Source organism: Danio rerio, chromosome 4 (genome assembly GCF_052040795.2).
Source record: "Danio rerio strain M-AB ecotype USA chromosome 4, GRCz13ab, whole genome shotgun sequence".
NCBI lineage: Eukaryota > Metazoa > Chordata > Actinopteri > Cypriniformes > Danionidae > Danio > Danio rerio.
The window spans coordinates 56,947,257-56,963,831 of record NC_141024.2 but is presented as its reverse complement, the minus strand read 5'-3'; the positions used below and the strand labels follow the sequence as shown (position 1 = coordinate 56,963,831).

The 16,575-nt window shown below is 37.4% G+C and overlaps 3 protein-coding genes and 2 non-coding genes across 8 annotated transcripts in view; 1 reads left to right on the top strand and 4 right to left on the bottom strand.

Moving 5' to 3' along the window:
- Window positions 1–16,575, bottom strand: part of zgc:113135 — a 1,020,739-nt gene that overhangs the window by 607,940 nt on the left and 396,224 nt on the right. The gene's annotated exons all lie outside the window — the stretch shown is intronic.
- Window positions 1–16,575, top strand: part of LOC101886882 (gastrula zinc finger protein XlCGF57.1-like) — a 513,813-nt gene that overhangs the window by 297,920 nt on the left and 199,318 nt on the right. The window lies entirely within an intron of this gene.
- On the bottom strand, window positions 950–1,022 carry trnav-cac (transfer RNA valine (anticodon CAC)). The gene has a single exon. It is a non-coding gene; the product is annotated as a tRNA-Val (tRNA).
- Window positions 1,127–1,199, bottom strand: trnav-aac (transfer RNA valine (anticodon AAC)). The gene has a single exon. It is a non-coding gene; the product is annotated as a tRNA-Val (tRNA).
- LOC137490859 (uncharacterized) lies at window positions 4,406–15,501 on the bottom strand. 4 transcript variants are annotated; one of them, XM_087249538.2, is made up of 4 exons: window positions 15,461–15,501; window positions 14,983–15,132; window positions 7,346–7,807; window positions 4,406–7,262 (listed from the first exon to the last, which is right to left on the bottom strand). In XM_087249538.2, the coding sequence occupies exons 2-4, from the start codon at window positions 15,065–15,067 to the stop codon at window positions 7,228–7,230; spliced, it is 582 nt and encodes a 193-aa protein (XP_087105664.1). In that variant the 5' UTR covers window positions 15,068–15,132; window positions 15,461–15,501; the 3' UTR covers window positions 4,406–7,227. The 4 variants fall into 4 exon arrangements, with proteins under 4 accessions (XP_087105664.1, XP_087105663.1, XP_087105662.1 ...); XM_087249537.1 differs by having other exon boundaries at window positions 4,406–7,807; window positions 14,983–15,164; window positions 15,287–15,501; XM_087249536.1 differs by having other exon boundaries at window positions 4,406–7,807; window positions 14,983–15,164.

The following is a 16,575-nucleotide window of genomic DNA, read 5'->3' as shown; positions in this document are numbered from 1 at the left end:
CAAAAGAATTGTCCAGGGATGGCGTTGCTTTTTAAGGTTTGCAGGGCATTTTTTTCGTCAAATCCTCATACAACGTCAAGTCATGACATTTGACAGATCCATGCCCTTGTATCGTGGATCATCCAGTGAGCAGAGAGCCAATTGAGAATGTGCGTAAAAGCAAATCTGAATGTTTCCGCCCAGTTTCTAACAGGAGACCCTCCGCTTGTAAAGCCATCGTGATAACCACAGGAGCCTCCGGTTAGGGTGAGAGCACTGTCTTGTGGTGCCAGCGCAGAGAGACGCAAAGTCACTTTCCACAATGTTTTCATTCAATGTTCTACGCTGGTGGAATCACCTTTCCATTCCCACTCGGATTACGAATACACTGGTGTCCTTCAAACGACAGCTAACACCCATCTCTTCAGAGTACACCCGAACCCCGGTGAATATCCCTCTCTCTAAAGAAAACGAAACTCCTACTCCAGCACTAAATTCTCTGAGCACAAACAAATTACTTGGAATAAATAGCCCTTTTTCGTATGCATTGCCTCGTCTTGTTGAATACCTCCACTATTGTATGTCGCTTTGGACAAAAGTGTCCGCTAATTGTATGCTTCCACCCAGTTTCGAACAGGAGACCTTTAGCGTGTAATGCAAACATGATAAACACTACACTACGGAAACCAATAGGCCCGTGCTGCTTCAAGTATTTATAGTCTTTTTTTATAGAGCTGTCTTGTACGGTCTGCACCGTGAAGGGCCAGCAAACGCACTGGCCACCTGCTCATGCACAACACAAAGCTAAAAGAAATCAGATTCTACGCAAGTTTGCGACACCACGAGGGGCGGTAAACACTGAGCTGAATTCAAACTTCTAGACTCACACCGCTCTGCAGAAAGAATGTTTTCAGTGAATGTCAGTACTCAACAGAAGCCTGATTTGACAATTGTCATAAAAGCCAGAGGTTGTTTCCGCCCAGTTTCGAACTGGGGACCTTTCGCGTGTGAGGCGAACGTGATAACCACTACACTACGGAAACTTTTAGGCAAATCAAGCAGATAACCCTTTTTGATTGGGTGCCTGTCGACGATCATTGCTGGTGCGGCAGTGGATGCTATTATTTTCTCGCCAAAAGAAGAGCACTGTTTCTGCTCGGTTTCGAACCGAGGACCTTTCGCGTGTTAGGCGAACGTGATGACCACTACACTACAGAAACCCCACAAGCGCTTTCACCAGCGAAGTTAGGCGTGCAAGGATAAAACAAGGCGTACGCGTTGGTCAATCAAGAGGACAAAGCCAACTCAGCGTGACAAGCTCCCTGCAGGTATTAGGGCCAATTTACAATCTGGGCCCAACACAGCTGTACAGGTCCTTGCGAAATGTCCCCTTTCGTCACATTTGAAGCACCTGAATTCTGGGCGTTCCTTCATCACATTTTCTGAGCTCATGCATAGTCGAAAGGTTTTTACCTGATTGGTGTGCATGACTCTAAAGTGCTGTGGCCCTTCCGCCGTCTTGATCACAAGTTTTTGGATTTGTCAGGGAAACCAGAGCACCCAGAGGAAACCCACACGAACATGGGGAGAACATGCAAACTCCACACAGAAACACCAACTGACCCAGCTTAGGCTCGAACTAGTGACCTTCTTGCTGGGAGGCAAATATGCTACCCACTGCACCACCATGCAGCCACCATATACATTTTTTTTCTAAAATGTATACATATTTTAAGTCTTAGCTCTGCAATTTAACTATTTTTGTGGCAAATATTTTTTCATTATCTTTCAAACAGTAGGCTGAAAAAAAACATTTTAGAATAACAATTAAATTGCCAGCAATGTGGTGGCGCTGAGGGTAGAACGTTCGCCTCACAGTAAGAAAGTCGTTGGTTTGAGCCTCAGCTAGGTCAGGTGGCATTTCTGTGTTGAGTTTGCATGTTCTCCCTGTGTTTGTGTGGGTGTCCTCTGGGTTCTCTGGTTTCCTCCACAAATCCAAAGACATGTGGTACAGGTAAATTGAGTAGGCTCAAATATATATATATATGTGTGTGTTTGGATGTTTCCCAGTGATGCATTGCAGCTGGAAGGGCATCTGTTGTGTAAAACATGGATGGTGCTGGATAAGCTCTTGGGTTATTCCATTGTAGCAACTCCAGACTAATAAAGGGACTAAGCTGAAAAGAAAATTAATGAATTTAGTCGGAATTTAAAGGTTTTTGCATCTGATTTCAATATATATATTTTTTTGGCATTATAAGCTAAGCTTATTGTGCTGTAGGTTTTTGCTTCTACATTTTACCAACAGTAAACCGGAGCATTATTGAACAAAGAAACATACAAAAGAACCCTTCCTTTTCATTGATACAACCTTTATGCAAAAATCTCCAAAAATGAGGTCTCTACACTTTTGAGCGAACTCTGTTCATTTTCCTGCTGTGAAGCTGATTCTGTTAAATTGCTCCCTGTTAGCAAAGTACAGCTCTGCAATTGCAGCGAGCTGGGCCACTGCATTTCGAGAGACACCTTCTCTCTGGAACGCTCTGGTCATGGTTGCTCCACGTCTTGTCAGCTTCAAAAGCCTTTTGTAGCATGTATGACATCACAAACATTATTAGCTGAAAAACAATTTAAAACAATTAATACCTTCATGACCAAATAATTACAATGCAACCACCTATCGTAAGCCTAATGAGCACGTAAAATTATATAAATAAGTATCAAATGCACATTTGTTTGTGTGTGTGTGTGTGTGTGAGTGAAAGACAGCATGTAGTAGTGTGTGTAAGAGAGAGAGCCAGTACATGTTTATGAGAAAGCATGTACAAGTGTGTGTGTGAGAGGGAGGGCTTATCTTTGTGAGTGAGAGCATGTACATGTGTCTGTGAGATGTCTATGTGTTTGTGTTGGCAACATTGTATCATTTACAGTCATGCTAAAAAAGTCATTCTGAATTGAATTGAGATAGAATGTAGGTGTGTGAGAGAGAGCATGTACAAGAGTGAGTGTGTTAGTGAGAGTGTGTACAAGTGTGTGTGTGTGTGTGAGTGAGACTAGTTTAGTTAGTGTTGTGCTGAAATTTGATATGTCCTGAAAACTTGTCAGACCAAACAGTTATTTACTTTTTGGTTTTATTTATTTAATAAATGTATATGGTTTTTAAGCAAAGTTTTAGGGGAACTGGATATAATTATAAAGAATATTGTTTTTTTACATAATATAATCATTTTTATTTTTAAATTTTATTTTAAATAATAATAGGCCTACACACACACACACACACACACACACACACACACACACAGTCTAAAAATTGAATATTAAGCATGTAATATACACCCAGTTTAAAGTATGTAGTTTCCAGAAGCACTCAAACTGCTCAAGGCTGGGCTAATGCTGAGGTTTCATCTTTGGGTAGAGACTCAATAATATCCATCTGCACAGTGTGACATCACATTCGACCGGCGCGCGCGTGTGTGTGTGTTTTCAGTTTTCAAATCTCTCGGGTTTGCGCACACAACTACTTGTGTTTCGTAGATACAACATCATGAAACATCTAATGACTCGTTATCAAGACGACTCATTTGAAGCACTTTGAGTCGACTCTTTTATAGATGAATCAATAGTTTTAAACAGTGTACACTTACAGATTTAAGCCTTAGCTGGATATTTCACTTCACATAGAGCTGTTAAACACTACATGTAAGGGCATTTTCAAAAAAAACATAATATGGGCTCTTTAACAAAATAAATACACTATTTACATAAAATAGAAATCAACAAGTAAAATAGAAGAAACTGTAGAACTATTAACTAATTAAACTATATAAATACACACACATGTGAGGGTCCATCTATTAGTCCCATGACGGAACTAACAGCATGGGTATAGGTTAAATGCGTTTAAGCCTTTTAGCACATGTGAAAAGAAATATTTTTGTTCGTTATAATTTATTTTAATTTGTTTCTAGCTCTGAATTTTAATCTGACTCCAATTAATAATAGTTTTAGATTTAGATTCATCTAATTCAAGCTGATTACCTTATAGGTTGTGATTTTAGACTGATTAACCTAAAAAATCCTTATATTCAATTAATGTTTCATCGTTTACTCAAAGTCGCTTAGAGTCAGTATGCTGGCCAGTTTCATCTGCTCACGGACACATCTTTTCCAGTTCTGATTCTTAGCAGATAAGCTAATTTCCTTTAAGTAATAATAGGCCGCCCCATGCTTGCTCATACTTAAAGAAAGTTTGATTTAGCCCCTAGATTATATCATCAGTGATTGTCAGAAATCAACAAGTCTCTAATGCTGTGCCCATGCTCCATCCATTGCGCCTAAATAGATGACTAATCCTGTTTGTAGGCTGCGGAAACATCAGCCTAAACAGTCTACTACATTTAAATGATTTCAGGAGATATTAGAGTTAAACAAGAATTTGACATTTATTTGTCAGGAAAAGATTTTCCATTGCAGTTCACATAATTAAACCAAATAAGCCAATCAAGATTGTACAACATCAATTACTCAAATATACATTTAAGAGTTAAAGAGGAATACCTGACCATGTAGAAATACATTGCAGCATATAAATCCTGATGCAGAGCTCTGAGACTCACAACCTGCAATGGGGTATCCTGTATACTGGATCACACGGACACTTCTGCATACTTTGCCCAAATACTCAAATCATCATAAATTCAAGACAATAAAAGCTTCACCAAGACTCTTGCCTGGTCATGAGTTGATGCAAAGACAATTTTCCTTGTAGTGGAGCATCTGGCAAAGATCTTTCCAAAGTCAAAACCCAAATTAACTGATATAAAGGAGATTGCAAAATATTACAGTGAAATTAAGACCACTTTATCAATCACACAGAGACATTTAAAATCACACCAAACATGAATATAAAGCCACAAGATACACCATATTAAAAACTTAAACATTATGTGTGAAATGTGAGTGAGCTGCTCTGGTGGAGAAGGTAAAGTCCAGGGCAAAGAGGGGGGCTCAGGATGAACAACTGGTTTTCTAGCTGATCTTCTTCTCACATTAGAAAGTTTATTGTTTTAGTGACTGACCATTCTCATGCTCTTGTCTCGTGTGGAGTTCCATAACAGTTTCAGGGTTTATTATTATGGAGAGATATAGCCATCCTTACATTATTATGTGCATATCTGATCTTAAACTGTAGTTCCACTGTACACTGTAACGAGAACCTCAGTCAATAATATTTATGTAAAACTGAATTTTTGTTGCATCATATGATCATATTTTAAACTTTTCATAAAATCATCAAACAAAGTATACCTAAAAAGCATTTTCTAAGAAATAAAAGAAGTTCTGTCCTATTGTCACCAAGTTATTGTTACTTTTTTCTACTGGATATGTAGGTTTATATCTAATATATATATATATATATATATATATATATATATATATATATATATATATATATATATATATATATATATATATATATATATATATATGTCTATTTGCTGGCTCGCTATCAAAAAACAAACACTAAGCTAGGCGATAAATTAATTAAATTCTAAAATTACAAGTGATTTGTAATTTGTTCATTTATACCCCATTTTTTGTTTAATGATGTTTTTCTATGCAGACTTTATGTGTTGGTCTAATATTTGTATAAAGAAAGATTTCATTTGCATTTACTCATTTAGCATCTTTTATCCTGTGACAACAACTAATGACAAAAGAAGAAACAGACTCAGCCTACCTAAGGTAACTAAGGTTCAGAGCTTGTGTTTTTGAATGCTCACAAACCTTAAGCCAAGTCCAACAAGTAAAGCCACACAGTATTGTTTTAAAGCTTATTTAATTTAAATTAAAAAAAATGCACTGTTCTATTCTCAAATCAAGTTGTTAAGCTCATTAGGCCCTGTGGCTTTTGTTTTTTATTTATAATATCTTTCACTTAAATTGCTGTTTCATAAAAACATCTACTGGGAAGAGTTGCCATATTTCATATAAAGATTTTATGACACAAACGTGTTATTTAATTTAAAGCTTACTTGTTTTTATTTATTAAAAAGCCTAGCTTGATATGCACTATTATGTTTTTCTTTTGCTTATTTTATTGTTGTGATTTATAAAGTAATCTGATTTGTTATAAAAGCTTTTCTGGTAAAATAATAATAATAATAATAAAACAATAAACAACAAATAAACAGTGTTTAAGTGTCTAATGCTGGCAGCATCATATGTTACAAAACTATTCACAAAGACTATTTGATTTATTAAATAACTCATCTCTTATGCTTTCTTTCATGTTATGTGACAAAATGAATGAATGACTCGGATGAACTAAAAGATTCATTAATTCGCTCATGTGCACGATGTGTAGTGCGAGACAAGATTAGTTCATTTTTCGAGTCCTCTACCGAGTCGTTCGTTCACCACATGAAAGACTACAGCCAAACATATGCATTTATTTGCCAATCATATGCATTTAGAGCCAGAAAAAGAATTGATCTGTTCACCTCTCGAGTCCTCGGGTTTGAGTCATTCGTTCATCACCGGCCAATCATTTGAGTTTAGAGCCAAAAAAAAAAAAATAATTGATTTATTCAACTCTCGAGTCCTCTGGTTTGAGTTATTCTGTCACATGATGAACGAACGACTCAAGAACCAGAAGACTCGAAAGGTGAACTTATTATCATGGCTCCTATCGGCTCAGACTGTGTACATTGGTTAAGATTATATGTGACTGTCATTGTAACGTGAACGCACCACTGACATTTGAAGACATGAAGAGGTGAGCTGAGCAAACAGACAACAATGCCTATAGACAAAAGAGCAGGTAAACATTGAATTATTATTTTCTTCTTCTTATAATTTATTTATGACTTATTTGTCGTGTGATGAACCTTCTGGGCTAGTTGTAGATGTGTTTGGAAGCAATTCGTAACATTTTAATAATATTTTGGCAAATTGAACCAAATGAACAAAATGACTCGAAAAAAGATTTGTTCATCTCGATGAACGAGACTCAAAGATCCGAGTCAGTAAAATGATCCGAACTTCCCATCACTATTGAGTATGCGAAATTCTGTTGTACGCCACTGCGAAAAGGGGCGGGATTAAACAAGATGATTAGACATGAATGGTTTCTCTCCAGTGTGGCTCATGATGTGTTGATTAAGGTGTGATGACTGGCTGAAACTCTTCCCACACTGAGTGCATGTGAATGGTTTCTCTCCAGTGTGTATCCTCATGTGTCGATTAAGGTTTGATTATTGGCTGAAACTCTTCCCACACTGAGTGCATGTGAATGGTTTCTCTTCAGTGTGGATCCTCATGTGTTGCTTAAAGTGTGATGATTGGCTGAAACTCTTCCCACACTGAGTGCATGTGAATGGTTTCTCTCCAGTGTGGATCCTCATGTGTTGATGAAGGTGTGATGAGCAGTAAAAACTCTTCCCACACTGAGTGCATGTGTATGGTTTCTCTCCAGTGTGAATCCTCATATGTTGATGAAGGTCTGATGAGCGGTTAAAACTTTTCCCACATTGAGTGCATTTGAATGGTTTCTCTCCAGTGTGGATCATCATGTGATTATAAAGGTTTGATGATTGGTTGAAACTCTTCCCACACTGATTGCATGTGTATGGTTTCTCTCCAGTGTGGATCCTCATGTGAATCTTAAGATTGTGTTTTCTTCCAAAACTCTTTCCACACTGAGTGCAGGTGAAATGATTCTTGTCTCTCCTTTTCAAAATATCATCAGTCTGTAAAATAGTTTTTTCCTCAATTTTGACATGATGTTCCTCCTCTTTACTCTCCTCATTCTCTTCAATTAGGTCTGAAAAAAAACACTAGTTGTTATCAAGTCTTAAAAACTCTCATCAAAAGCTGAAAAGTGAAAAGACACTGGAAACATTGGCTACACACACTGTAATTTTGATGCACAGTAAATGTAAAATAAATCAAATCATACTGTGTTTGGTCCATTAACGTGTCCACATTTAAGCAGATTCAATTTAATTAATCTTTATTTATCTAGTGCTTTTACAATGTAAATTGTTTCAAAACCGTTTAACATAGAAGTTATAGTTTATGGATATGCATGAACTCTGCTGACATGGTTCCGGTAGAATATCAGTCAGGTTCTTTATGTCCGCATTGCGCGTTCTACAGCAAAAATTTAATTTTGCGGCGAAACCTAAACGCATCAGAGGATGGCAAAGAAGGGAGATTTACTCTTAAATTGATGAGGATCTAGTGCCAGTGAATGTCCAGCATCATGAACACTATTATTGTTCAGTTCCAGAACCCACAATAGTTTTTTAATACACCAGATCAGTCTGACAGTCTCCGTGAAGAGGTGGAATGACTAAAAGAAGACTGCTTCGATGCTGCTTTTATTGCTGTTATAAGGTTCTAAAGGTACAGTTAAAAAATTATGTACTAGAATTTACATCATTTAGACTGTAATAGGCAAATAACAATCTGAAACAAATGTGTCAAGCGCAAGTATTTATATGAAAAACCTAATCAGAGTACCCGTGGTACCGATGGGTGTTACGGCCCTGGATTACTATATGAGGGGTGCCAAACACACCGTGTGTAGTACTGCTCATCAGCACCAATCACCTATTGTGCAGTTCTATACACTGGAGACCTCTTTGGTTACTGAAACAGCTTTGGCTATCAGTAATGAAGACATTTCTACATTAGAAATATTGCCATCACACAGTGTTGGGCAGTAGCGTCGCTGCAAGTAGTGACGCTACTAGCTTATCTACATTTCTCAGTAGTGTGGTGGTAATGTCACTACTTTTTAAATTAAATAGCTTTTGTGTAGCAAAGCTATTATCTTAGTCAAGTAGCGTTCACACAAGCTACATTTACTGATCGCAGAACAATAAGTGACAGTACTGACATTCACGGAGCTGTGAGGCCGGTGTCTAGCCGATGAAACTAAATCCATAATGAGGCGAGAAAGACAATTTCTTTTTCTTCCTGTTTTACGGTGGTCAGGATTCTGTTTATCCAGAGTTAGGGTGCTTTCACACCTGTGAATCGATTCAGTTGTCCCGAAAAAGAGATTACAAATGTTACATTGTTGCTCTTTGCTCTTGGAGCGGTTCGCTTTCACACTGCAAAGTTTCTAAACGGACTAAAAGAGCTAAAACAAGTCACGTGCGAGTAAACTCTCCTTACATTGGTCAGAGTGTCAGGGTTTATTTTGCAGCGTCCCGCTAAGCTGTCAGGAGAGGTGGTGGTTTGGTGGTGATTAACAGGGTGCGCATGCGTGACGTGTTTGAGGAGAGATGCAGTGAGGAGAGGTGAGAAGGGTGCGCAACGATGCCTATTTGAGGACCGGGAGGGAGACGCAAGATTACCGGGAGATCATCACTCATTTGCGGGCATCCGGAGACTCGCGAAACTTCCCGCTCTACTCATAACTCTCTCTTCATATAGCCGTAAGCCTATTACATATCCATAAAACACTGTGATATAACTGCGCTAGGATCGGATCGCTTTCTCACTGCAATCGAACCGCTCCAGGGTTCGTTTCAATCGAGCCGAGACCACCTCATTCAAGTGATCTCGGAGCGATTACTTTGGCGCGGAACAGAGCGCAATTGCCCTGTTCACATATGCCAATCGAACCGCGCTAACTGGGCAAACAAGATACGTTCCGAAACAAAAGTGTAGGTGTGAAAGCACCCTTAGAATGACCCAGAGTTAGAATGACCCTGGGTTAACAATTTTTTGCATATCATCAGCATGCTGTAATCCATTTCTTAATCAGCAAAAGTCATTTTCAGACTAGTTTGTTGGCCACTTAAAGTCAGTGCAATGCTAAATGTTATTGTTCCACTATAATTTTTTTTCCCTCATATCGTCCCACAGCAACATCATATAGTTTAGAATACTGTACAATGTTTTATAATAATTAATTACTTTAGTGTCCATTTCATTCAGCAGATTTCAAATTAGTGCATAGTGCATTAGTAAATAATTAAACCATTATGATACATGGAGTTAAAATGACCTTTTTGAATATAAAGTGGAAAGTTTTATTGAGATGGATTGTTGGTGATTGTATGGGTTTTGGCCAGATTGGGTAGCAAAACATGAACAAAGGAAAATGAAGAATTGTTTAAAAAGATTTAGACCTACAACACAATATTTCAGTAAATTTAGGACTTTTTAAAGCCTGAAATTTTGATTTTGGAATTTACGACATTTTAAGACCCAGCGGAAACCCTGTTTAAAATAGTCCTGGAAATTATTATAATAATGATGTAATTCTAACTCAAATAATATCTGTGAGAACTAGCAACAACTTCTAGAAACAACTTTAAACCCATAAAGTTGATCGAAAAAAGGGGAATTGTGATCAACGTGACATATGCAAATGGAAAGTGCTAAGCCAACACCCTCACTGTAATAGCAGATATCTTCTATGGCAGGGGTGTCCAAACTTTTTGGGCCGAGGGCCAGATGCAAAAAAAAAATGTTGTCCCGGGCCAAATTTTACATACATCACACAGACACGCATATATATAAATAAATAAATAAATAAATAAATAAATAAATAAATAAATAAATAAATATATATATATATATATATATATATATATATATATATATATATATATATATATATATATATATATATATATGTAGGAACTCATCGGCATATTGCAGTGGTCAACACAAGTTGAATCTGAAATCTTGGGCATCTCCAATGGTCTCATTCATTGAACTAGCCTGAGGGCTTATACCATCAAGATAACAGAGCTCCAATTGATTTCGGGCTCCTCTGACCAGTACTTCTATGCAGATGTTCTGGTACCCTTCGGCTAACTAGCCAATGATTAATTAAATCAGTTAAATTAAAACAATGGCCCTTACAGGATCTTCAGCGGAAACCATTTCACAAGACTTTTAAATGACTCTTGGTCATGTGCTCGCCTTGGGCACATCCTGCTAGATGCACAATTTCGTAGAGACAAAGAGATCTCTAGAAACATTAATGCATATGAATAAAAGCTAATCTCTTAATGTTAGAACTAAGGCAGATGTATCTTTGAATAATATGCCATAATGTTCCTCATATGCTGTTTATTCCAATCAACTAGGTTAATCAATGTGTTGTTTTAACCCTTATAACAGAGTAAAATAATCTGTATGTGTCTGAAATGTATGATGTCTGGTATTGAATGAAAGCTAGTGACATTTGCAATACGTTGGTGTAAATGAAAAACTAGTAGTACAAACAGTATTCATCTTGTAACGTTTGATGTAAGATAGTTTCAATCTTGCAAGAGTTCTACCACGTGAAATCTACATGCAGTCTGTTAATTAATGACCTTTCCTACGTCAGTACGGGGTGCTCATTGGCAGACAGTGCCATGGGGACGAACCAGACCAGGGGCCTCATGTTAGAAGACTTGCGTGGAAATCTTACTAAAACATTGCGTACGCACAAAGCTGTAAATGTGCGTACGCAGAAAAATTTTTAGATGTATGAAACACTGCGTACGCCGAATCTCACGCATATTCTTTTGTACATCTGAATGAACGTGAAACTGAGCGCAACATGCACGAGCACAAAACCCCTCCCTGCCTCCTCCCCCGTATGAATATGCTAATGACTATGCTAATGGCAAAACCCAACGAAAAAGCAATGGCAAAAGCAAGCAAAAAGAGAAACTTTGAACAGAATGTGAATTGGAGGTGCTGCTTTCGGAGGTAGACCGGAGAAAAGCGGTGTTATTTGCAAGTTTGTTCTCCGGAATTAACAACAAAAGAAAAAAATGAGAGTGGGAGAGTTTAGCTGATGCGGTCAACACAGTTGGGTCTGAACATATCGCACTGAGTGCATTTAAAAAAAGACATAGTGTGGTTTATATCTGTAAAATGTTGCAATACGTTTAACAGTCTCAGTGGCGCGCTCGTTAGACGCATGTGATCATGAATTGATACGTTCGAGCATGAACACGGCTCGAATCCAGCGTCTGATGAACTCTTTCTTGTTTTTTCCCCCGCTACATATCAGATTTTGCCAACTATTTATCACGAGAAAGACAAGTAGGAATCATCAATAAGTTCATATCAATAAGCATCATATTTTATTTGCACATTTATTGAATGGAAATGTTTCTGACTCACGCATGCAAATTCATCTTCAGATAGTGTCTTTATAGCAATGTGCGTGCAGTAGATCGCTCAGATTACATTGGGAAAACAGGCGACTGCTGCAAAATGTGCTTTAATGTTTAGCTGGTCAAATGTATGGTATGGAAACCTTATATACCTGCTGAACCCGTCTCATACAGCTGCCATTGCAAGGCTCAGACACTTTGTAGAGAGGAATTTAACACAACTGCCTCTAGGAGTCGCCAATGGAAATAAAACAGACACGCACAAAAAATGTGCGTACGCCTGCCAGAAAGCTGCGCACATTCCCACGTTCAGTTCATTGTTAGTAAATCCAAACGTGAGCGATTCTGAGCGTGAAACCTGGCGTACGCAGTGTTGATACATGAGGCCCCTGGTCACTTAAAAACGCCCTGCGACAAAGAAAATTTGCTTTTTGCATCAGCTAGCTTGCACATGCTTTTGCTCTCTGCCCCCTTTCGCCTGCCCGGACACCGCGCCGCCACGCGATTGGGTCACTACGAACTTCCACGCAAACCTTTTAAGTTTGGGGATTCACGCAACTCCACGAACTTCTGCTAAAGCGACTCTCAGCAGTCCGTCACCTAGGTAACCCAGGACAACAGCCATTCACGAGCATGTGAATCCCATAGACGTCATCGAAGCGAGAAACTACCCAATCAGGAGCACCGTGTTTCCCCAAGGCCAGCCGGCGAGGGAGATTCGACTTCAGCAAAAAGGGCGCAAGTAACACAAACTAATGTTGTCTCTGGCTGATCTTGTGCAGATTGATCTTAAGCAGTTAAAGATAAGCCATATCTCTGCTTTTGTGGTTTCTCAGGTGTTATTCTAAGATCTTGCAAGAAGTATTAGAATTAATTTGGGACGTTGTCAACTCATTTTGCATCCTCTGAACTGCCCTTGTGTGTATGTGTGAATGTGTGTGTTTGTTTGTTGTTTGTTTATTACGTAGTTAGTTTCATTTATCGTAGTGTAGCTCAATAAATCTTTGTACTCATTTTGTAAGAACTGTGTTCTTGTTTATGTGCTTCTAAGTCATTGCCTCGAGCTGTAGATCTTGTTACCTTGCTAAAAGTTAACCCAATACTGTGTTATGTTATTATCGTTGGCCACGTAAATAATATAAACAAGATTGGTAAGATACGATGTCTTCTATTTGCGGGACAAATGGTAGATAAAGTGTGAATCTTTTGATCTGATTCAATCTGAAGATTCAATCGAATCTTCAGGATCCGATTCATTGAAATGAGCTAATTAATCCCTGATCGATATTAAAACGTAGGTTGATCCCCTACATATATATATATATATATATATATTTATATATTTATTTATGGATGGATGGATGTGTGCGTGTATTTTATTAAGAAATTATTTTATTTTGGTCGTCCAACTGTGTTTCTAGAAAGACTTAAGTTTTTAAAAAACTTGAATCTTCTCTGGGCAAATTACAGTTGCAACACTCATCCTTTATAAATTCTCCTTCAGTGAAGGGTTTCCTGTGCTGTGCGATCAGCTGAACTACCTCATAACTCGCCAAACTGCAAAAAATGCTTTTCTTACTTAGATGTTATGTTGTCTTGTTTTGAGTCCAAATATCTTATCAACAAATATGTTGTCTTGTTTTGAGAAATAAAATGCTAATATTTTCCCTAATATGCAATTTTTTCCTTAAAACAAGCAAATTAATCTGCCAATGGGGTAAGCAAAATAATCTTATGTCAAAAGAAAAAAAACAAGATTATTTTGCTTACCCCATTGGCAGATTATTTTAGCTTGTTTTAAGGAAAAACTCACTTAATATTGGCATTTTATTTCTCAAAACAAATTAGAAAATTCTCCTTTATTTAAGATTTTTTAGATATTTGGACTTGAAACAAGACAAAAAATATAAATAAATAAAAAACATTTTTGCAGTGCAGTGTAGAATTTTCTTGCACTTTATTAGCACAAAAAAACTGATGTTGTTGAGCTGATAGGGCGCTGCTAATTGTTTTACTTTCTGATCTCATTCTGCACCAGTGTAAGAGCTGAAGGCCTGATGCTTTGTTTTATAATGTCTTTTAATATTATATTCCTTCATTACTGCAACTGATTCCTGGCAAATTAAACAGATACATTTCCCGCTGACCTCTGTGAAGAAAAATTCTTTGCCCCAACGTGACTGAAACTTCTTGCACTGACTGTTGATTTTCCTTGTACTTGGTGCGCCATGGCTCGCCAAAATGTGATTATCAATTATCAATTATGTTTCCTTCAGTTTAGTCGGTTAGTTTTACTTCATAACAAGAAGTAATGCCTAATTGAAGGCATGTAATAGCGACACCCGGTGGTTATTTATTAAATTACGTCTATTTTTGTATAGCGGGCCAGATTTTATTAATATTTATAAAAAGCCTCGCGGGCCGCCACAAAACTGATTGCTGGCCGCAGATGGCCCACGGGCTGTAGTTTGGACACCCCTGTTCTATGGGAATACTGTAAGTCAAATATCCTCAGCTCAGTTAAACTTTTTTTATTTATTTATTGTTTTTATTTATTTTATATAGTGCCAGTGCTTAAGGACACTTTACAAACAGTAGGAGAACAAGAAAAGCAATAACCTTAAGAAGGTAAAGAAAATGGGAAACTAATAATACATAAAATTAATGACAAAAGACCTGAGAAGAAGTAACGAAAGAAACTCATTCCTGTCTTTCAATGAGTGCGTATGTGAATTAAGGAGAACTAGACAGCACACATTTAGGACTGCAAGATGGATTATATTTAGTGTTCTTATTATTAAAATATATCTGAATGAGGATCAAATGACTGAGTTGGTCTTTGAGAATGAAAACCAACCTGTTTGTTCCTGCAGATCTTCCTGTTTGACTGTGAATGTTTCCTTGATCTTCACATCTTCACTCTCCTCTTTAATAAACGCCATCTTTATAACAGTGTGGAGATCAGTCGCTTCAGCAGGAGTTTTACTCTGCGTTTGGACACTTTATCCTGTTTAAAATGAACAAAACAATATAAATCTCCTGTTTAAAACAAAACAAAATAATTTCTCTTCAACAGTTGCTTCAACAGTTTCTTTATATGAGAGTCATTAACAAAAAGAAATCAGGTAAAGGAAAAGGTCATTAAAATATGTATTACACACATTTCTGTTAACTTATTCAAACAATAGACCTTCATTACTGCGAGTAAAATAGTACTACGTTGTATAAAGGGTTAAATAATATTGTAAACAGCAGGTTCATAATTTAGCATTGGATGAAAATCCTGAAACTTTAATCAATCCGTTTATATTTCTGTAAAAGTTTTAAACACGAACCTCTCTCCAGTTGAATTCCAGCGTAGGAGCGGCGCAGCCTTGTGACGTCACACACCACGCCAAAATAAAAGTCTTTTTGTTTAGCTTTTTTTGCCACTTACTGTTGCAGTCATGACTTATTGATACATTTCTCCCTCGTTTTCCACTTTCCACTATATCTGCTCTCTCTCTCTCTCTCTCTCTCTCTATCACACACACACACACACACACACACACACACACACACACACACAGTCTAAAAATTGATTATTAAGCATGTAATATACACCCAGTCTAAAGCATGTAGTTTCCAGAAGCACTCAAACTGCTCAAGGCTGGGCTAATGCTGAGGTTTCATCTTTGGGTAGAGACTCAATAATATCCATCTGCACAGTGTGACATCACATTCGACCGGCGCGCGCGTGTGTGTGTGGCTTTTTTTCTGTGTTAGTGGGTGAGGCCGCAGTTTTCAAATCTCCCGGGTTTGCGCACGCAACTACTTGTGTTTCGTAGATTCGTCATCACAAAACACCTAATGACCCGTTATCAAGACGACTCATTTGAAGCACTATGAGTCGACTCTTTTATAGATGAATCAACAGTTTTAAACACTGTACGCTCACAGATTTAAGCCTTAGCTGGATATTTCACTTCACTTAGAGCTGTGTTACACACTACATGGAAGGGCATTTTCAAAAAACCATAATATGGGCTCTTTAACAAAATAAATACACTATTTAAATAAAATGTGCAATAAAATAGAAATCAACAAGTGAAATATAAGAAACTGTAGAACTGTTATGGTTATAAACTATATAAATACACACACATGTGAGGGTCCATCTATTAGTCCCATGACGGAGCTAACAGCATGGGTGAAGGTTAAATGCGTGTAAACCTTTTAGCACATGTGAAAAGAAATATTTTTGTTCGTTATAATTTATTTTAATTTGTTTCTAGCTCTGAATTTTAATCTGACTCCAATTAATAATAGTTTTAGATTTAGATTCATCTAATTCAAGCTGATTACCTTATAGGTCGTGATTAGGTCTAATTTAGATTGATTAACCCAATAAATCCTTATATTTAATTAATGTTTCATCGTTTACTTAAAGTCGCTTAGAGTCAGTATGCTG

What these genes read in the sequence shown, in the direction of transcription:
- LOC137490859 (XM_087249537.1), bottom strand. Translation starts at nt 15,067, where the DNA reads ATGGCGTTTATTAAAGAGGAGAGTGAAGATGTGAAGATCAAGGAAACA. An exon ending in AGATCTGCAGGAACAAACAG is followed by an intron (nt 7,808 to 14,982) that starts GTTGGTTTTCAT and finishes GTTTTTTTTCAG; the next exon opens with ACCTAATTGAAGAGAATGAG.